Below are 23,644 nucleotides of genomic sequence, written 5' to 3' on the forward strand. Positions count from 1 at the left end.
CGTACATTAATTGCTAAACCTAGTATACCTAACTTAAAATAAAGTTCTTAATAAGTCAAAGTAGAACTAGAAACAAAATTAAACTTTAAGGCTTGAAGGTTTAAGGTAGAGTTTTTAAAGTATAGGTAAACTAATATAATAAAGATAAAGTTACTAGTATCTTATAATCCAACTACTATTAACGTAATAGTTAAGATGAAATTATTATTACTTTTAAATACTTACTAATACTATGACTTTTAAATACTTACTAATACTATGACTTTTAAATACTTACTAATACTATAACTTTTAAATACTTACTAATACTATAACTTTTATCAACCTATTTAGCTTAAAGATAATAGTAAATACAAAGAGATAGTAAATTAGATAAAGCGTTATTAGAATTAATAAGAGAACTACATTGAAATATACTTTTAAGTTTTTCCTTCTCTTCGTAGTATTAAGAATATTACGTATAATTAATAGTTGTTGAATATAAGACTGAAAAAAAACTTAAGAAAAGCTAATAAAAGTTAAAAAATATCTATATCTAGTTCTAAGCTATTTAGCTTTAACAAAGTAAATACTATAGCTATCAATAATTTACTTTATTCTTACTTGAGATAGTAATATATAAAAAGAAATAGTAATAAAAGAGAAGAATTTGTTAAATATATTAAGAAAATATAGAAATAGATATGTAAACTAGAATTAGAACAGTAGTATACTATTCTATATATAAAGTTATTTCAAGTAGTTTATATCAGTTTCTTTAGGAAATTTTGCTTGAAATTCTCTTTTACAGAATTTTAAATAAAGGATATAAGCTCTTTAAATACTAAAAATAATATTTTCTCTAAGACTTTTCTTTTCGTTAAAAAGTTAATATAGATAATTATAGTTTCTTTACAATTAGTTGTTGAAGTAAGAAAATTCTTTCTATATAGAGTAGAGTTTTAAACTTAAATAACATAAGATAGAAGTAAAAAAGACAATAAGTTAAAACTTTAAGATCTAGTTAGAGGTTATAAATAATATAATTCGAGTATATTAGTATTTTACAGACTATATTTGTAAGTTAATTAGTAATATTATACTAGATTACTATAGTAAGTAGAGAGTAGAAAATAGAAAAACATAACACAATGCTTTACTTACTATAGTAACTTGATATAATGTATTATATTAACCTACTATAATATATACAATACTCTAGATAGACGTAAAACAATATATATGTAGTATAAAGTACAATATTATGCTTATATAACTAAGCGTAGTTAAGCTAAAGTAATAGCTATAGCTAATAAGATTTAATACTAGCTAGATCGTAGCGTAAATGCTTAGAGTATACGTTAGGCTTAGAGTAGAGAATTCTTAAACATTATGAAGGATAATAGTATTAATTTCTATTATATACGTATAAATACTTACTTATAGCTAGAATCATTTTTATTTATATCTTTACATCTCTAAACCTATATAGAATATAGCTATAGAAGGCTAATTATAGAAATATAGTATAGCTTTTTAACCTTTCTATTACATTAAGAATAATTAGAAGAAGATAATATAAAAAAGCTTAGAATAAATCAATCTTTATATAATTACTATACTAACTCTATAGTTAGTTCTTTTTAGTTAAGTAAAAAGATTATCTTATATTTTACTTAGGATACAAGAATAAAAACTAGTTTGTAGAATTAGTAACAGCTAGGTATTTCTAGATAGTTATTATGTAAAATAGCTATATACTAAAGACGCTAGATTCTAAGCAATTTTAAATAAGATAAATATTAAACTTAACTTTAAGTATTATAGTGAAGTGTTAATATAGAGTAGAGTAATAAAACGCAATAAATAACTCTATATAGTAGTCTTAATATAGGTATATCTTTTTAACACCTTATACTTACTATATATAACTATAGATATAATAAAAATCTCTTTCTAACATTTACTATAGATATAGATAGTAATAATATACTTATAGAGAGTAACAGTATTACAGAGCATCTCTAGTAGACTTAGAGGTAGACTTAGAAGTAGTAATAGGCAAGCTATAGAGCTGTATTAAATTTAGGTATAGAATCTCTATCGCTAACTACTTCTAGACTAATAAATTAATAGAGTAAATAGATAGTTCTATTTAATCTTTTCTTAACTTATTTATTAAATTAAATTATATAAAGAAGCTAAGAAGAATTATGTTTTACTTTTTAAATAATAGTTTAAAAAGAGAATACTACGTTTTTAAACTTAGACTTTCTTTCCTAAAATATCTAAATAAAATAAACGATATTAGATTCTTTTTATAGAATAAGAAAACAATACCTGTATAAAACATCTGCTAATTTTTCACTATATAATAAGTAATAAATAAATAAACTTTTAAGCTATTAAGAAAAGGTTATAACGTACAGGCTTCTTACTTTCTACTTTTAATTCTTCTACTTATATATTTTTAATAAAAACGTAAAATTCTACATTAACTTATCTATTATAACTAACAATAGAATAATTGTTTTAACTAGTAGTACTATAATATAAAATATAGTCTCTCTTAAAAGTAAGTATTACTATTACTTCTATTGTAGTTATAATTAGCTAAGTCTCTACTTCTCCTAGTAGATATTATGCCTTATAGTAACTATAAATATACTTCTAGTTTAATATGCTAGTTACGTATCCTACTAGAAGATTATTAGCAGCTTTTAGTATTACTCTGTTATCTATACTATCTATTCTACTTATGTTATAAGTAGATTTTCAAGATTTATAATATTCTTATTAATAATTACTATCTTAGATAAAAGCTATTATAGATAGAGCTTAAAGTATAGAATTAAGTATAATAATAGTAAAAGAAGTAAGATACTTCTTAGCTCTAGTTTTAAAGAACTTCTAAACTTAAATATATATATTATTATGCTAAAGAATTTGTTAGTTATAATAATAAGTAATCAAAAGTTAATAGTTTAATACTTTACTAAGACTTTTGAAATAAGACTGTTACTTACTAATTAAACTATTTAGAATCTAGTTTGTATAAAGTGCTATACTTATTTCGAAAAGATATAGAGAGAATTTACTAAAAAATAGTATAATAACTAGTTAATAATTTATTAGACAGTAAAGAATTCTGATGCTATTAGAAGTAGAAAGATACTTATAATTCTTAAACTTCCTTTATTAGGTAAGGAAGTTTAATATAAAGTAGACCTGCTAGTAGTAATAGAATTAATTATTTACTAAACCATTAGCAATGTTAGTAAAGTATTTAGTATTATTCTTATAAAAATATTAATTACTTTAAAAACAAGTAAAGCATATATAATTTTAAATACTACTATAAGTTAACTTTCTACTTTTACTTAGTTAGGTAATAAGTAGTTAAGCTTACTTCTAAGGTCTTACTTTAACGAATTAAGTAGTAAGTATAAATAAAAGCTTATTACTTGCTACTAATTATAAACTATAATAACTAAATTTAGAGTACTAAGTATTAGATTTATAAAGCTTTCTTCTTAAAATAAGAAAAAGATCTAGAAGTACTATTATAAAGAGAAGTAAAGTAGTTTATAAAAGATAGTTAAGTAAATAAGCTAAAAAGGTTAGAGTACTAGCTAAGTACTTTAGTAATATAGTTTCTACTATCATTTACAAAAAAAAGCTAATTACTTAGTATAGTATATTTATCTTTAGTACTAGTTATTAGTGTTATACACTTTTAGCTAGTATAATTCTTAATAGCAAAGCTATACTTTACTTAGTTATTAAGAAAGCTTTAATCAGGTTTAATTATTTTAATAGAACTAGTAAAGGAATAGTAAAAGCTAGTAGCTAGATATTTCTTATAATTAGTACTAGTAGAAGAGGTAGTAAGCGCAATTGTTGTAGCTATAAACAGAATAGAAAGCGTAGGTGTAGCAAGTGTAAGTTAAGTAGCTAGAACGTAGTAGACATTTAGATTAATTTAAATTGTATATAAAACTATAGTAGCTAAAAAGCTAAAAAAAAAAAGAGCTAATTAAGAGTATAGTTACAAAAGTGTAGTAGCGAAAAGCGTACTTTAAAAGAACTTTGTTTAGTCTAAGAAAAGCATTATTAAACATATTCTAACAAAGCAAGAAACATGTAAGCAAGTTTAGTACTAGCAATTATGTACTTTATCTAGTTTTTTATACTTCTAAGAAATCTAGAAAAAAAATTCTATACTTTCTAGTATAAAGGTAAGTTCTAGATTTTATAAAAATAATTTTTATATAAAATTCTTAGAATAGTATAAAATATTATACTAAATATTGTATTTTAATAAGAAAAATATATAATAGAAGTGTTTATTATTCTTATATCTCTTTTGTATAAATTCTCTCTTTAACTTAATATATATAATACTTTTGTATATTGTTTCAATTCTATTGTATAAATACTATTACTTACTTATAAGTTTAATAGTTATATAGTATAGATACTAACATTTAGTAATAAGAATAAAACTGTTTAGGTAATCACGCTTTTAGAGCTCTTATTATAGCTATCTAGAATATAAAAACTATAAAAATATACTAAAGTAAATAAGATATGTATACTACTATCTTTATATACTAAGAAATCTTTTATTAGATTAAAAAGCTATTACTATAACTTGTTTCTAGAATATTGCAAAATTAGTTTAACTTTTTTCTCTACTATATACTTATTAAAATTAGCTTTAGCTATTAAAAAGAATTATTGTAATAAGGTATGTAAGTATAAGTTGAAACATTAGTTATGAAAGTTGAAATTAAAAGTAATTATAAGTTTTATAGCTTTAGCTAAGCGCTGTAACGTATAAAATATCTTAAATATCTTTTGAAATAATAATACTATAATACTAGCTTTAAGAAGGTACTTTAAATTAAGAAGATAGGCTAAAAGCAAAACAATTTTAATTAAAACGCTTTTACTATATACTTATAAGCTTAAGAGCTTAGTAAAGAGAGCTCGCTTAGAGCTTAGTACTAAGTTAATAGAAATAGATATAAGCGCGAATCTTTTAGCTAAACCTTAGCTAATATATATTAATATAGTAGCTTTAGCTTATAAAATAAGTCTACTATAGCTTTATAGCTATTAATTTCTTTATAAGATAGTATATTAATAGTATAGATAGTACTTCTAATATTATTAGCTATCTGAAGTTAGGTACTAAACTACTGTTATTGACTTAAACTTAAGTAAAATCTACACTTATAGGTATTATGTATATTTACCTAATAGAAATTATGTAGCTAAAAAGAACTCTTTAAACCTCTTAGTAAATCTTTATACCTATATCAGATATCTTATTAGCTACTAAACTTTAGATATATTTTATCAATAAGTACTATTAATTAACTAATTAATTATAACTTATAGTTTAACTTTGAATAAAAAAGAGTTTAATTAGATTAAGTATTAAAAAATAGTTAATAAAAGAGTAAGTAATTAATATAAAATAAGATACTTAATATTAGCTAAGAAATCTCTTAACGAAGTTTATATTTTATCTATAAATTAAAAAGTAAGCATAGTATAGCTATTAGCTACTAAGTAGAATCTTAGAAGTAAGAAAAGCTATTATTAAAGTTATCTAGTTAGGTTATCTATTAATTAGAACTATAGTCTTATCGATTTAAGAGTAATAGGATATTAAGTTAATACCTTAGGAAGAATCTATATTATTAGCTACTACTTACTAAATTCAAAACTTAATAACGTATACTAAAGCTAAATAAATAAATAATTAGTAATTAAAGTAATTATAAAGTTACTTATAGTAATAGAGTAGTATATATACCTAGAAAAGCTAATCTACTAAAGTCTTAAAGTAAAAAGCTTTTTATTAAGAAATAAAGAATTTTACCTAATGTTTTAAGTTTACTATAATAAACTTAAGTTTTATAAAGGTAGATAAAAGATATACTTAGCTAAAGTAAGTACTAAAAAAAGAAAAGTAAGCTATCTAAAGTAGCTACTTTCTCTTTTTAATAAATTTAGCTATAAGATTAGCTAATAGCTAAGTTTTCTAGTTTATATAGAAGTAGAAAGCCTCTAAATAAAGTGTTTAAGTATAGTTTTTTAATTATTATTAATAAACTATTAAAATATAAAAAGAGTAAAAATAAAGAGTTTATATATTTTAGTAATTAATATTATAGTAATAGTATAAGTAGTATAAATATAGTGATTATAAGCTTAAGTAAAACGTTAGTCTAGATTAACTCTAATAAGAGTTACTTCTTAAGTCTTTAAGAAGACTAAAATAATTAAGCTAGCTATAAAACTATAAGCTTGATTATTATAGTAACTATTCTTAGTAAGTATAGGCTAGAAGCTACTTACTAATACTAAAGTAATTTTTAACAGCTAGCTAAGCTATAGAAGTAACTACTCTAGTATCTAATATATATACTCCTTCAAAATACTAGTTAAAAAAACATTAATTAGCTAAATAAAAATAGAACTAAGATAAGAATCTATTAATTATAAGTATAAGATTAGCTACTTCTATTAATTGAACTAAAGACTTAGAAGTATAATTATGATAATTATTTCTTAAAATCTAAAGCTTTAATTATAATTTATAGTAAGTTATAGAAACAAAGCTTTATTAATACTACTTATATAGTAGCGCTTACTCCAAATAATTATTTTTGCTATTATACTAATTACTATTTAAAGTAATCTAAAAATAAGATTATTTAATGTTATAAAATTATTTCTTAATATAAAGATTATAGTAGAGAACTTAGTAGTTTATAAAAGACTTAGATATATAAGAGCTAATAATTTTCAAGTTAGATCTTAGTAACTCTAAATAGTACTTAGTAAAGGAAAAGTAATTAATAAATAAAGATTAGAAAAAAGTAGATAAATTACTAAATCTTTTATTAGGTTAAGCTAATACAACTACTAACTTACTACTAATACTTACTACTATAATTATTACTACTTCCTTAACTATTTGTATAGTTTTTAGACTAAGCGTAATAATAAGCTTCTTTAGTAGTAAAAGTTTTTATAAAAGCTGTAAGCTTTGAATAATTATACTTAATTTTAAGTTCTTTTTACTATTACTAAGTCTTACTAATAAAATACTATCTATAGTAATAGAATCTACAACTTATATTACTAGATATTAAGCTATTAGATCTATATTAACCTAGCTAAGAAAGCTAGAACTAATATTTACGCTACTATAACTAGCGCTAATTATACTAACTATAATACTATCTCTATAATAGCTATAGCTAGAACTAAGATACCTAATGTAAAGAGACTTACAACCTAAATAAGCGCTATGTTAATATAATTCTACTTACTAATAACGCTAATTTTATAGCTGATATAAATTACTACTATACTTAGACTTAGTAAGTACTAAGCTAGGTATACTAAATAGTCTACTAGAATAGAGTAGATTATAGCTAAAAATTCTTAGTAATAGTAAAATACTATTTGAGAGTTATACGTATTAATTAGCTACTATCTCTAGCTAATTACGTAGTAACAGCTAAGCGCTAGTAGATAAAGCTTTAGCGTATTTCTTTTCTTTCTCTAAGCTACTACTCTTCTTATTACTTATACATAAGGCACTATTATAGTTATTCTTAGAGCTAGATTATTTATACGCGTAGTAATAAATAAAGTTTAAATTTAAATTAGAAAACATTATTACAATAGTTTGCTATTACTTTATTAAGTAAAGTAAGAGCTTACTATGGATATAATAAAAAAAATAGAATAAATAAAGTTAAGTTAAAGAAAAAGTAGAAACTAGAATAAAGAAACTTAGAAGCATAAAAGCTTAGAAGTAGAAGTATTTTAAGTAGATAAAAAAGTTTAAAAAGTAGCGTATTAGCTTAAAGACTAAAGGCGTCTTAACTAGAGTTTAAGAGGATAATTATAGTAAAAAAGAGAAGATTTTAAAACTTATTATTATTAATTAAGTCTTATAGTTGTAGTTAAGTGCATGCTTATATAGGTAGCTAGTATAGCTTATTAAGTTATTAATTATACTAAAAACTATATCTAAAAGAAGCTAAAAGCCTAGACTCTACTAGTAAAATTATCTTTTACTAGTTAAGTATTTAGATTCTTTTAGCTATTAGCTAGATTTTACGTTATTTTAAAAGAGTTTTTAATATAATTAGAGAGATTTCTTAGCTATTAAACTATATTAAGAAAGGTAATAGCTTACTACTACTAGTATTAAGCATAATTAAATACTTAAACTTAACTATAACTTACTACTATACTTGAGATTCTTAAGCTTAGACTCTACTAAAGTATACTAATTATAGTAGATTTTATAGAATAATTTTTAGTGTATTATATTATTACTTCTACTACTCTAAAAAGTATATTAAAGTTAGAAAGTAGTTCTAATTTTCTTATAATATATATGTAATTACTTAGCTCTTAAGTATATAGCTAGAATATTATTCTAGTTTTGTTATAAAGTAATTTATTATAATATACCTAAATATCTCTTATCTTTAATTATATCTCTAGCTCCGACAAAGCTTCTAAAAACTAATGTATACAATAGAGCTATAAGTATTTTAATAGTTATAAAAACTATAGTTATAAAATCTATTTATATAAAAGAGTTTACATTAATCAAGCTTTTCTAAAATATAATAAAATATTAATACTACTATATATTTAGATAGCTTTTATAAAACATACATATATATATATAATAGAAAAGAATTTAAATATATATAATCTATACTAGTATTTTAGCAAGTACTACTATTTAGTTAATGCTTTAACCTTAAAAAGTTTACTATTCTTTTAGCTCTAAGGATATATCTTAGCTAGATTTTATATACCTAACTTAGTATAATACTTTATAGTATGTGTTATTATTAGTATTTTATCTCTTAAGCTCTTATAGTACTTAGTAGATATAGCTAAAAGTATTTACTTTCAGTAAAAGCTAAAAAATATAGATAGTATAAAGTAGTATTTTACTAATAGCTTTAATCTAGAGCTTTAGTAGTACTAGTAGCTAGTTTTATCTACTATAGCTTACTAAAGCAGTTTATCTATTAACTATAAAAGCTTGAATACTTAAGTAAAGGCTATTTTTCTATAAATATATAAGACTATTTAATGTAAACTTTCTTTTCTCTAGATAGAATTAGCTAACTAATATAGATATACGCGCATACTTATAATAAGTAACTTAAAAAAAATTTAGTAAACAATAAGAATGAAAGATTTAAGAAATAAATACAGTAAGTATCATTATAAAATACTAGATTAGTAGAGTATATTCGTAAGAAAGATAAAAAGATAAGTTATTGTTAATATGATTTGTATGTGTATAGTTATATCTATATTATAAGTATAAAATATATTATTAATATTAGTACTAAGTACTAATTACAAAGTTTTGAATAAATACTACTACTTTTATATACCTAAATCTAGAGTAAAAAGCTATAGTAAATAATGTTTTTATACTAGTAGACTTGTATCTAAATAGTTTATAAAGTTAAACTTACTTAGTCTATACTTAGTAATAACTAAAGTAGTCTTTCTGGAAGTAAATATAAAATAACTTCTACGTAAATTAGAGAGAATATGAGCTTTAATAGCTTATAGTACTATATTAATAGATAAGTAAGGTATATAAGAGATAAAACAAAATTTACAAGATAAGAAAAATTAAAAGAATCTAAAAAATACAACAAAAAGAAGATATAAAGAATAAGAACTAGAAGAAAGGTAGAAAAATAAGAAGAAGAGAAAAGTAGAGAAGTTTACTGTCTATAACTATAGCTTAAGAGTCTAGTATAATTCTTAATATAAGATTTTTTAATTATCGTAGAATAGCTATTATGTAGTAAGCTTTAAGCTATTACTAACTAAGACTTATATATTACTATACTTTAATACTTTTCTTCTTTATAGCTTTCTTTTAGATATAGCTTTTAATACGTTTTAGTTATGTATTACTATCTCTTTATAGTTTAAGCTTTCTTTGCCTTCTACTTCTATATAAAGCTTTTAGAAAGTAATATAATATATATATAACTTTAGAAACTTCTTATAAAGATATATATAATATATAAGTACTTTGTTTTATATCTGTCTTCTTACTTTCTAAGTTATATTCTAGCTTTTTACATATCTATTTTTATATAGAGTTTATATATATTAAACTTTATAGCTAAATTTTAATTTCTAGACCTTTAAAAAGAATGTTTAAACTATTATGTACTATAATAGTAGAGTATTAATCTAGAGTAGAAGAATAATACGTAGTTAGTAACTCTATATAGTAATCTTATTATAGATATATTTTCTAAATACTTTATACCTACTATATATAACTAAATAAATCTTATTAGCTCTTTCTATAATATGTACTATATATTTAGTACTTTGATAATAATAATAATACTAATAATAACAATAATAATACACTTAGAAAAAGTGATAGTAATAGAAGCTTTTTTAGTAGACCTAGAAGTAAACTTAGAGTTACTAATAGAGAGCTAAAAAGCTATGCAAATATTAATATACTATGTATTTAGAATCTAAAGTAAAAATTAGCTTTCTAAAACAAATACTATAAGTAATAATAGAAAGGTCTTAGTAGAAAAAGTAAAAAGTAGAGTATAAAGTATAGTATAATATTAAATAAAGTCTTTCTATTACCTATATAAGTATATAGAAAACTATAGAAAAAGTCGTACAAGACTATAGTACTATATAAAGAAGATTTATTTAGTAATAGAGTTAAATTATAGTGCAAAAAATAGTAGTTTAGAAAAATTTTTATAAAACTTTTTATATAGAAAGTACTTCTTTTTGTTTCATATCTTTCTTAGTATTTTTATATATTTGAAAGCTTTTAAAAGTCTACTAAAATATCTACTAAATATAAAGAGCTTTCTATACTAAACTTTTTTTAATACTTACTATTAAAGCTCTTGTTCTATTAAATACTTAGATATTACTACTTAAAAATATGTTAAGAACTTCTACTTTAGTAAACTTTACTAGCTATACTCGTAGTACATTTAGCTTTTAAATCCTTTTTAGAAACTTTAAAATAAAAGATAAATTATATATAGCTATAAAGATAGAGCTAAGAAAAAACTTTTATTAAGATAATAAGAAGTACATTAAAGAAGTTACTAATAATAGAAGACACTTTATAGCTTTATATATTATAGATATATATAAATTTATCTAAATATCTTTTTCTTAGAAATATTATTATAATTATAAAAGAATAGTTAAATTAGCTTAGTATATTAGATAAGAAGCTAAGTAGTATAGAGCTAGTAACCTAAAATAATCTTAACCTTACTAAGCTTATAGTAGGTAATATATTCTTTAGCTTAAGATAGGTAGCGCTTTACTTACTATAGAAAGTAGTATATATATAGTATAGTATTAAGCTATACTAATAAACGCGTAAAAATGGATTAAATAGATAGTTAGTATTATAAAGAATAGTTTAATATTACTATTATAGCTAAGCTTATAGATAATGATATATGAAATATAGATTATCTAGTAATTATAGAAGTTTTATTTAGATATTTTAGGTTAAGTTAGGCTTTATACTAGTAGTAGGCTTACTAAGTTATTATTTAGAGTTACGTAACTATATAAGACTAGTGTTAGTACTACTAGTTAGTCTAGACAGCTATTTATAATATATAATTGATATTAAGTAGTTAGTCTATTAGAATTACCTACGTAGTACTTATTATAAAGGTAATATAAGTATAAGTATTATAACTTATAAATCTAGACTTATATCAAAGATTTCTAAGCTTACTATTAAGTCTAATATAGTTATGTATTATTGCGTAGTTATATAATTATTTAATTGCTTAGTTTAGTGAAAAGTACGCTTTAGGCTCTATCTTTTAGGCCTAGAGAGAACTATTATATACTATAATATAAGATATCAAGAAAGTTCATCTATATAATAATTTGATACTATATTACTTAACTATATTATATTTATATTTCTATACTAGTATATTAAATAAAGTAATAAACGCTATAAAGAAACATTATTCTTATAAGCTATAATTTAGTATACTAGTGTTTTAAGCTATTATTAGTAACATAACTAATAAGTTAAAAAAGCTAAATTATAGTAGTATTTTATAGCGTAAGCTTTATACTATTAGTAGAAACCTCTAAGGCTTTATATAAAAGAAAGAATATAGCTTTAATATATATATATAGCGCTTTAGAAAAGTATATTAGTAGAATTCTAAATATACTTTTAATAGTATAGATTTTCTTTTCTACTAATTTAGCAAAGCTTTATTTAAAAAATCTACTACTAAAATAAATAGAAGATAATTTTTAACTAAGACTAAAGGCTCTAATTAATATAGAAGATATAAAACTCTAGACTAAAAACTATGTTGATTAAGGTATTAGTATATAATAAAACTAAGTTAATAAAAAAACAAAGCCTTAGTATCTTATAGAGTAAAAGAAATACTATAAGCTTTTCTTAAAGCTTACTATAGTTAAAGGATAGGTAGTTACTTTAAGATATTCGAACTCCTTTTTAGTATATACTAAATAGATTAATAAATTTCTTTTAATATCTTTTTTAAAGAAGATTATTTCAGAACTATTATACTAAAAATAGTATAAATATAACTATTATTAGTAGAAAATAGAGAAAACTAATACTTTGTTCTAAAAAAAAGTTATTAGCAGAAGAACTAAATTATAGATAATAACTATTAAAGCTTTATATATTATCTAGAGGTAGAATAAAAATTATAGATAAGAAAACCTTTAGTAATAGCAAGTATAGTAAATATATTGATAATAATTAATAAAACGCTAGTAATACAGAACGTAAACTTCTACTACTATTAAAATTCTAAGATATTTCAACACTCTTAGCACTTTTATAATTATAATATATAATATATAATGCAAAGCTTTTATCTTATATAAGTTCTAGTTAAAAATTACTTTTATAAAGAACTATAGAATAAATCTTTTAAACTAGAGTTTTGACTTCTAAGTTAAAGATATAGTTTTTACTAGTAATACTTCTATATTAGGAAACTAGTTTTAAGAGTCTTTAGTATATATATAAACAATATATTTATAAAAGCTACTAATTAAAAGAAAAGTATTAGTAGTATTATAGAGTAAAATAACAGCACTTATAGAAATAGCTTAAGAGTTCAAAAGTTATATTAGGTTAAATTAACATATAGTAGAACGAGACTAGAAACTAAAAAAGAAAAGAAGTAAGATATATTACTCTACTTATAGAGCTATTGAGATTAAATAATATAAAATAGAAGTAGGCTTTCTAATTAGTAAATTATAAGTTAGCTTCTAGTTAGCTCTAGCTATAATTATAGAAAGCATAAAAATCAGCGTTTTCGAACTAAAGTAGTAAGATAATGTAAGTATTTTATTTAGTTACTAGTCTAAGTCTTAGAAATAAATTTTCAAATATTAGATTGTAATACATTTCTATAGTATAAACTATAATATATAAATACTACAAATAGAAGTGGAATACTTTAGATAGAAGTAGAATAGCTTATATAAAGATTTAGATATAATACAATTACTTATGTAAAAAAAAGAAAACTCTAGAAAGACTAGGTAGTATTAACTCTAAAGTCTATATAAGCCTTATTGTTTACAAGTTTAAGATACTACTTATTAGCTTAGCTAGAAAGTAAAGTAGCTAATTTTATTAAAAATTACTTTAAATTATGATTCTATTCTAATAGTATATAGCTATTCTATAAAAAACGCTTAGTATACTACTTTTTCCTAAAACGTTATAGAAGTATAGCGTATATTTATAGAATTTATTATAATAATACTAGATACTAGAGTATTATAAAGAATATTAAAGTCGTAAAGATTATTAATAATTTATATATATTTTACAACGTAGGTTTAGTATAGTAAAGATTATTTAAAAAAAATAAGGTTTTTATCTTAAACCTAAAGACTACTTAGGTATCTACTATTAGAACTAAGAAAGCGCTTTTTATTGCTTATTATCTCTAGATAGATAAACAAACTAAGTAATTTAATTATATACTAAAAGCTTATCTACCTATCTATACTATAGATAAGAATAAAACTTGAAATTATACTTAGTTCTGGTATAAAATATATATACTAATAAGCTCTCTAAGTCTTTAAGAGAAACTCTATATTATATATATTATAAGAAAAGCGTATTTTTTTAAGATACACTCTTTCTATTTAGAAGAGCAAAGTAGCTATTATATCTCTTAGTAGATTAAAAATAGTATAGAAGATACTAAAAGTAATATTAGATAAATTATTATACTATAGTTCTCTTTACATAAATAAGATATAAGAAATACTATTTTAGCTTACAAAAGATTTAATAAAAGATCTTAATATTAAGAGATATAATAGAAAGCTCTATAATATTAATATAAAACTATCTTGAATTAATAATAAGATTAGACTACTTGTCTTTATACTTAACCTTTTATTAAATATTAAGATCGACTTATAATTTTGCATTAAGATATAAGACTAAGTAAAACTTTAAAAAGTACTTTAAAAAAGTTTTTATATTAAATTAGACAAACTTAATATCTCTACAGTACGCTTAATAAAAAGAAAGACAAAGTATAGTACTAGACAAGAGTACTTAATTAACTAGATATTAAATTATAATAGAAATATAATAAAGACACTAGATATAGAATTCTTGAATTATAAATTACATTTTAAAAAATACTATAATTAAGAATTAACGCGTTAATAATATTAACTACAATTTATATAGTATATAAATAAATTAAATTAGTAGATTAGAGAAAGTAGTTAAGCAAAAAAAGGACTAAATTTTACTAGCTCTCTTTGTACTAGAGGCTAGATAAAGTTTATCTCTACGCGTCTATATCTCTACTAATCTTATTATTCTCTAATTTTTTAGTAATTATAAAGTTCTAGCTACTAGTAGCTTTTTATTATTATTAACCTCTTATTAGTACGTTTTCTAAGTAGAGTCTAAGATATTTAAAGATATATGTTATTGTATCTATTCTAACTAAGTATATTTAGTATATCTTATATAAAACTTTATACTAAAGAATAAATAAAGATTCTAGAACTATAATAGTTAAACAATACTATACTATAATACTTAGATTAGATAATTATAGAGCGAAAGTAGAACTAATATAATAAGAAGAAAATGTAATAATAACTTTTACTATGTAATATCTTATATCTCTATTATTAACTACAACTTACTTTATATTAAAATTTAAAAATAGATTACTAAAAAATATAATTAGTATTATAATATAAGCTAGAGAATACTAAATATTTAGTATAAGTACTTTTAAAAAATTATAAAGTATAGTTAAAGTACTAAAGCGTAGAAGTGTAGTATAGGTTTATATCTAGTTATTTATAACTAAAATATACTAAAGTATAAAAGTTTTACTTAATTTTTAATATAACTAGTTAAGCTACTAACTATACTAAGCTTTAGTACTTGATTAAAATTACTAATAGATTTATATATAGATATAATACTTATTAGTATAGAGCTTTAGTACTATACTTTTATATTTTAGTAGATTTAACTTTATTACTCTATAAGTAGATTGCAAAGTAGCCTATAGGCAAGAGCTATTTAGCTTAGAACGTATAGAATAGACGTAGACACTTCTACTAGTAGATTAAAGCTACGCGCTTATTAGCTATATATACTAATTTTATTATAGAGGTTAGCGTTTTAGAGCTATAGTAGTAAATTAATATAATATATTATGTTAGGTTACTACTCTAAGTCTTAGTAAGAAACTTTAAAACTTTAAATAATTATGTAACACGTAAGGTATATATTACGCCTATAGAAGCGCTTACGTAAGTAAGTAAGTAAAGCAAATAAGTAGTCTATAGTAGTAGTTAGCGTAGACCTTTAGAATCTATGCTACCTTACACCTTAAAAAATCTAGTTAGTACTCTCTAGCGTAGCTAGAAAGTAGAGTAGCTTAATTCTATCTAGAATTATATTAGATTTTATAAGATCTTAGTATTTTATTTAATAGTTATACTTTATTATTATTATTCTTTTAAATTTCATTTTTACTTATTAAACTATTATATCATTATATTTACTATCTTTACTCTATATACTTATACTTTCTAAACAAAATTTTTTAAGATCTAAAAAGATATTATAAATAAGAGTTATCTAGATTAAGAAAGTATTACTAGTAATATAATCTAGAAACAGCTCTACGTATAGTACTAAGATTCTGTACTTCTAGCCTAAGGTATAAGGTACTAAGGCTAGCCTAGATCTTATAGTCTATTTACTAGCTAGCTAGTATAAGGTTTTATTAGCTATACGCCTTACTTAAGTAAGTATAATATTATATTTTATACTATACGCGCGTTAAATTACTTTTATTTAATTATTTTACTTCTATCTAGAGTATTAGAGTAGGTTAACGTAGTATTTATATTAGCTTACTACTATAGCGCGCGTAATTATCTTAAGTTTTTATATTTCTTACTAAGGCTTAAGCGCGCGCTATAGTAGTAAGCTAATATAACGCGTTATATTAACCTACTACTATAGCTTTAAAATACTAATCTCTATAATTACTTTATCTTAAATAGCTAATTAGTACTTATATATCTATCTTATACTACTTAGCTGTAAAGACTCTACTTTATAGAGAATAATATCTATTTTTATTTTATAGATTAATAAAATATAGCTTTTAAAAAAACTTTTAGATATTAGTAGTAAAGTATTCTAATACTTAGCTATAGTACAGTACTATAAAATATATAAGTCTATCTATTAAAAGCTTTTATTATAGTAGATTAGTATTAATAGTTATTAAGTATAATAGTAAAAATTAAATAGAATAGACTTTGAAAGCTTTTATAATAGGTTTTATAATAACTTAAAAAAGATTTATATTATAACTACTAAGATAGTCTAAGTAAAGACTATAGTTAAAACTATAGTTCTAAGATACTCTATAAAAATTTTAGTAGATAATATAATATACTTTAGTAATAGCTATAAGTAACTCTACTTCTACTTATAGCAAAAAAGATAGCTATTATTTACTAGCGTAGAGTAGTTATTAGAATTTTTAGCTAAACTAATAATAAATAAACTAGAAAGAATAAGGTATCTAAAGTCTACCTTTAGTATAATAATACTATTTAATAGATAGTAGCTATATTAGTATTCTACTATTATAGTTAACGTAAAGCACTACTAAGCCGGCTACACTACTAAGCTAGCTACTTTTTCTTAGTATCGCGAATACTACGTATAAAATATAAAATTACTCTATATTCTTTATAGATTCTTTATATAATATAGCTATACTAGATTTAAAATCTTCTTCTATATCTTTCTAACACGTATAAGTATTATATCTAGTTTCTTTATAATTACTATAGCGTAATTAAGCTAGCTAGGTTCTTTTTTAACTACCTTTACTACTACTCTTCTTAGACCTTATATAAGTAGTAGAAGTACTTTTAGCTACTTATAATGCGCCTATACTAAACTCTAGTATACTACCTATCTAAATTTACTTTCTTTTACGCTCTCTACGCTTTATTAACTCTACTACTTACTCTTTAAGCTCTTATACGCAGGCTTTAATAAGAATATTTTTATATAGTATCTCTTTAGCTTCTTTAATAAGCTTTAAGAAGCTTTTTTAAGTACTTATTAGTAATTATATAAAGAATTCTCTTACTAGCCTTAATTATAACCTAAATTTATATATATTACTTAGTATTCTTAACTACTAGAGTATTTCTAGTAGAGTAACTAGTAGTAGCGTATAAAGGTAGACTTTAAGGTAATTAAGAACTCTCTACGCATTAATAGAAACTAGTTCTACTACCTTAAAAGTCTTCTTATAGTTCTTATATATAAATATATTAAAAAATACGTTCTTAAAGGCTAGAAGAAAGCCTTCTTTATTAATATAGTAGACGTATTAGTATACTAAGTTTTATACGCGCTAAGAGTACTTTAGTTTTAATAGTAAGAAATATACTATGTTAAATAGCTAAAGTATATATAATAAATAAGTAGGTATATAGAGAGTTAGAATCTTTTATATAAGATAGTAGTTCTTAAAATTCTAGCTAAAGTAGCTCTTATAGCTATCTAAGATAAGAAGCCTATATAACTCTATCTAACGCAATTTTATATACTTATTAAAGTGCTTTAACTACTTAAGGCTAAGCTAATTATTTATTTAGCTATTCTCTAAAATAGAGAGCTTCTAGTTATATAGTATTAAGGTCTTCTTATACTATACTAAGATATAGATATATCTTTTATAGATAATAAAAGGTAGAGTTATATACTTAGTAGCGTAGATACTCTAGATAACTATAACCTACTTATAATTACTTAGCTAGATTAAGTTTAGTCTTATATAACGCTCTAAGCCTATAACTACTTTTACTAAGCTAATAACACCTATCTAGAAGCCTATCTTATTAAAGTTATAGATATTAGCGTTAAGAACTCTATACTTAGCTTTTATCTCTTATATAAGCTTAAACTAGGCGCTAATAACTTCTAGGTCTTTCTAGAGTATTCTCTAGTAATTCTTTACTTAGTTAAAAGCTATCTTAAGCTTCTTTATACGCTAAATAAAGCGCTCTATCTAGTTCTTACTAATAAGTATTTTACTATATATAGCTAGTAGTTTATCTATAATATCTACTACTTTATAAAGCTAAGAAGTAAATTCTTACGCGTCTAGCTTAAGAATATATTATATAATAGTTTACTCTTCTATAGAAGAGAGTTTCTAATAGTTTAGTAGTGCTTAAGCTTAATACTTAATTTTATTAAGCTAATTAGAAAGCTGCTAATATTATACGCTAAAAGTAGTAGTAGTATATTATAAAGTCTAAAATTAATCTAAGATATAGGCTATAAGAGTAAGTTTAATTCTACCTTCTTACTAATTAAATTCTATTATATATTATAATTGCATTGCTATTTATATATAGTATTCGCGATACTAAGAAAAAGTAGCTAGCTTAGTAGTATAGCTAGCTTAGTAGTGCTTTACGTTATTATTAAAGACTAAATTATAATTAAGTAGTTATCTATATTAGCTTAAGTAATATTATATTAATAGCTAAAGATTAAATATAGTAAAGTGTTAAGATATCTTCTCTATTAGTAAGATCTTAAGAGTAATATATTATTAGTCTATATAAAAGTCTTAGTATTAATTATAATATATACTAAGTTTATTAAAATCTACTAGTAGTCTTAAAACTACTAGCTAAGTATCTTTTAATATATATCTATTAAATAGAGTCTCTAAAATTAAGTATAAAGTACTGAATAATAACTTTAATAAAAGTAGTATATTTATATAAGTAAGTTAGAAAGTAGACTAGTATAAGTTTAAAGACTTATATAGTAGTTATACTGTATTAAAAATTTAAAAACTGTAACCTAAGTATAAGTTAATTAAGTAAAGTATTTATAATATATATTTTAAATAATATAAAACTAATATTATTACTATAATAGCTTAATAACTTTTGCTACTTTAGTAAAAGGTTTCTATATTTTTATATTTAATATCTTGTTTTGATTAGCTAATATAGTACTTTATTTCTATTAAAATATAATAAGCTAAATAGCGTTATTAATTAATAAATCTTGCTAGATTTCTTTATAGAATAAGATATTTAGAGTGTAGTTACTATAATAAAGCGCTTTAAGCCTACGTACGTGTTAGAGGCTTCTAAGGTCTCGTTTAAGCTGACATGCATCTACGCGACGCGGACAACTCTCTCTGCGCCCTGCAAGGCTTGGTCCGCTCGTACGCAGAACCTGAGAACATTCGTCGCAAATCAGCTCACAAGCTTAATACATCCGGTCGCTCTCGTCCGCCAAAGTTCGTTCACCCAATAACCTATCTCCGTTTGTCAAATGAAAGGTGAACCTCTCACGCCATGCTCGTACGGAGGGGGCGTGCTCTGCGCGTCAGCCTGAGAGACTCAACGTACGGCGTGCTTCTCCGCGCGTTTGGACCGTAGGCTACAGCCATGTTGAAGCTGCATTGCTCGCTGCGCCCCAAAGTCTCCACCATTTGCGCTTCAACTCTACCTCGTCCGACGCGGATATAGGATGCCGCATGTGCAAACACCGTCTTTATTGTTCTATTTAATGCTTCATGTCCGCGCATCTGAGTATGGAACGCATCACGCTTAGACTTGCATCGCTTCAACCTCCGCTATGCCTAACACTACTTTTAACCCCGACGCTCTCCCCGATCTCAAGGACAAAGTGTTCATCGTCACCGGAGGAAATTCAGGCATGTACGTGTTGCAAACACCATTAGTGAATGACCTATTCAACTAACAATACCTTCAACAGAGGATACTACACCGTAGCCCATCTCGCAGAACATGGCGCGCACGTATACATGTGCGCTCGCAACGTGGACAAGGGCACAGAAGCAATAGCCAGAATCAAGAAGATGCACCCCTCCGCCCACATCGACCTTCTACAAATGGATCTCAAAGACCTCACCAGCGTTGTCGCAGCCGCGCAACGTTTCCTCACGCTCGAGACCGCGCTGCACGGCCTCATCAACAACGCCGGCATCATGGCAACGCCATTCGAGCTGACCCAAGACGGGCACGAAGCGCAGTGGCAGACCAATTACCTGTCGCACTGGGTATTCACACACCACCTCCTTCCCTTGATGCTGACAACATCTAAAATGCTTCCCCCCGGAAGCGTGCGCATCGTCAATCTCACTTCGTCCGGCCACTTGCAAGCGCCGAAAGGCGGAATTGACTTCGATAACCCCGCGTTGAAAGATGCGGGCGACATGGCTCGCTACGGGCAGAGTAAGCTCGCTAACATCCTGCATACCAAGTCGCTTCACAAGGCGTACGGTCCGGGGTCAGCAAGCGCCACCAACAACGAGGGAGAAATCTGGACTTCTTGTGTGCATCCGGGGCTCGTGGAGACGAATCTGCAAGAGGGTGTGAATAAATCGAATTTGGCCATGCAGGGCATGATCACCGTCCTGCGAAAGACTGGTATGTTTTGGTCGTCGGATAGGGGCTCGTACAATAGTCTTTACTGTGTTGCGGGTGATGGCATGAAGGCGGAGCAGAGTGGCGGGTATCTTGAGATCTACGGTCGCTTTGGGGAGCCAACGTGCGAGAGTAAGCCTGCGAGGAATGCGGCGCTTGCGGAGCGGTTGGAAGAGTATACCAAGGAGGAGATGAAGAAGGGAGGTTGGGTTCAGTAATGATGTTGTACATTTTCCTTCTTGCTTTCAAGATATAATGGGAACTTAGATGGGCTTTGTAATACGTAATAGAAGTTTGCTAGACGATATGTAGAGCGCAATCATGATGCGATTAGAATGAAACGAGAGAACAGTCGCTAAGAATGGCGTAAAGACCAAAGTGTACGAGGCGAAGGCCCGCCACAAATATGATGCTCACGAAGTCCCGGACGTACGTGTGGCTTTCACCTTTCGAGACCCAGGACCGTCATCACAGCTCTGATCTTCAACGCAGTCATCAGCTTCCTCAATCTTCTTCCGCTTCTTGCCCTCCTTATGATGAACGGCTTTATGATGCTCATTCATCTTATCCTTCCTTCCCCTAAAGCCTCTACCTTTCTTGCCGCCTACTGGATTCCTGGAGCGCACACAGCCAGACTCTGGGCAGAAGTACTCGATCGAACGACGCGCGTGTATGTTCTCGTGGTGTCGCTTGAAGTCAGCATGACGGTTGAAGGTAAGGTCGTCACCATCGTCGAGGCAGGCTTCGTTGAGACACTTGAACTTCCCCGCTAGGGTGACTTGACCAATGGTTGGATCGGTACGGGAAGACGGAGAGTTCGATGTGCGGCGCCGACGTCTGTTTGAGCGTTGTGGGCTTGCAGGTGAGGACCGGGTAGGAGAGCAGGAGCTGGGTTGAGAGTAGCTCTCCGACGCGATGTGGCGGGGCGGGGTCATGCGACTAGACAGCGGTGAGTCTACGATCATCATGGGCCTTTGTCTTCATGCTTACGGTTGGTTTTGAAAAGGTGCATGTTCGCCAAATGGTGCTTGGAAGACACGAGAGCTGGGTGAAAAGGTGGATGAAAGAGCTGAATGTCTGCGTTTCCGACGTTAGAGTCGACTCTGGAGTTTAAGAACCAAAGAACTAGGTTTCCATTTTGTTCCAGGCGATGGGATTCTCTGGTCGACAATCTATCGATAACAAGAACGGTGTTCCAAGGTATGTAATGGTCATGGGAGATAGGCGGTAACTGATCAGGTGGAACAGGATTCAGCTAAGACGCTGATACAGGTAGATAGCGAGGAGGTGGTATCTTAGACTGATATGTGTCGTGGCCAGGTCCAACATGCTGAAGAGTCGTAAAATGGTTGCTCATTGAACCTTCTGGCACTCTACGGAGGAGCGGTTCAAATGTATCTCTTGTGTAAGGTTTTGGGTGATGCTGCTAATCGAAAGGCTCTCTATGGATATCTCCACACTCATCTGAGCTTGCTCATGTCCTTCTCTTGCTATGAGTTTGGCATTGTCGCTTGTAATGAGATCATTCGCGTTGAAGACAGACGAAAAGAACTAGGCAAGCTTTACCTTTCAGAATGACACATCGGCTGATGATGGTCCAGAATATGGTAGAGGCAATTATTCTAGGTGAGGTTAAGTCATCGGGGTGAATGGCTTGGGTCAGGTCCTGAGAAGCCATAGAGTGAAAGGTTGAACCTCTAATGCTTTACTTGATGTGGGAGTAGTGAGCGTACGTCCGGTGACTGCTACTTGTATGATAAGGTCGGGGAGTTCAATCGTTGCCAGTGCCAGGTACCGGATAGTTCGATAGAGCGGCGACGCTAACCTCGCTATGTAGAGGACCAGTCGATTCAAACGTTGCTTGATGGTAGAGGCAGGTGCTTGGAAGTACCAGAAGAGTGCGCAGATCACAGCGTAAAACTGCGAACGAGTAATTGGACACTTCAGTCGAAGTACGGTGCGCAAGTTCGTTCGATTTCATGTGATGAGCAACGAGTTACCATGACGCAGATGCGTTTGTCGCCTTTCGCTGAACGGATTGAAGCCGTGCGATGTTCCAGGTTGAGGGTTTCCAGTATGCCAATGTAGAGTCCATTCATACGAGTAAGTGCATCCAAACGGTACAAGATGTTTCCAGGTCTGGATGTAAATGACGGTTCCATGTTCCAGGTTGGATTTCGAACAATCCTGTGGCTTGTTGATCGCAAACTGAATATTCTGAAGGAAACTTACTCGTTATCGTATCCAAAGTGACCAAAAACCTTGCTCTCATCCTCACGTTCTGGCATGCCTTCGTCGATGATGTCGTTGATCGCATATTCGAATGGGCTCATCGCTGCCGCTGCAAAATGCTCGTATTCCATGTTTGGCGAGATGTCAGATGACCGTCGGGGACGAAAGTGCACGGAATGTGAGTTTGATCGAAATGGATAAGGCTGAGGCGCAGTGCGTTGGCTTGCTGACGTGCTTGAGATGGAGCGGGACATTGCTGACCCAGTCGGAACCAAGATACTTCCAAATGAACCGC

At 26.4% G+C, this 23,644-nt stretch overlaps 2 protein-coding genes across 2 annotated transcripts; one reads left to right on the top strand and one right to left on the bottom strand.

Annotated features, from left to right (window-relative positions):
- Positions 1–20,305: 20,305 nt before the first annotated feature.
- Positions 20,306–21,335, top strand: J4E86_010198 (uncharacterized protein; the record flags this gene model as incomplete). Its single annotated transcript, XM_051450697.1, has 2 exons — positions 20,306–20,388; positions 20,447–21,335. The coding sequence occupies 2 exons, from the start codon at positions 20,306–20,308 to the stop codon at positions 21,333–21,335; spliced, it is 972 nt and encodes a 323-aa protein (XP_051298212.1).
- A 1,725-nt stretch (positions 21,336–23,060) lies between these two features.
- Positions 23,061–23,480, bottom strand: J4E86_010199 (uncharacterized protein; the record flags this gene model as incomplete). Its single annotated transcript, XM_051450698.1, has 2 exons — positions 23,061–23,256; positions 23,350–23,480. 2 exons carry the CDS (start codon positions 23,478–23,480, stop codon positions 23,061–23,063), a joined length of 327 nt encoding a protein of 108 aa, XP_051298213.1.
- Positions 23,481–23,644: the final 164 nt, after the last annotated feature.

The sequence above is a fragment of the Alternaria arbusti genome (genome assembly GCF_024043155.1).
Source record: "Alternaria arbusti strain BMP 1465 chromosome Unknown scaffold_20, whole genome shotgun sequence".
Lineage (NCBI taxonomy): Eukaryota > Fungi > Ascomycota > Dothideomycetes > Pleosporales > Pleosporaceae > Alternaria > Alternaria arbusti.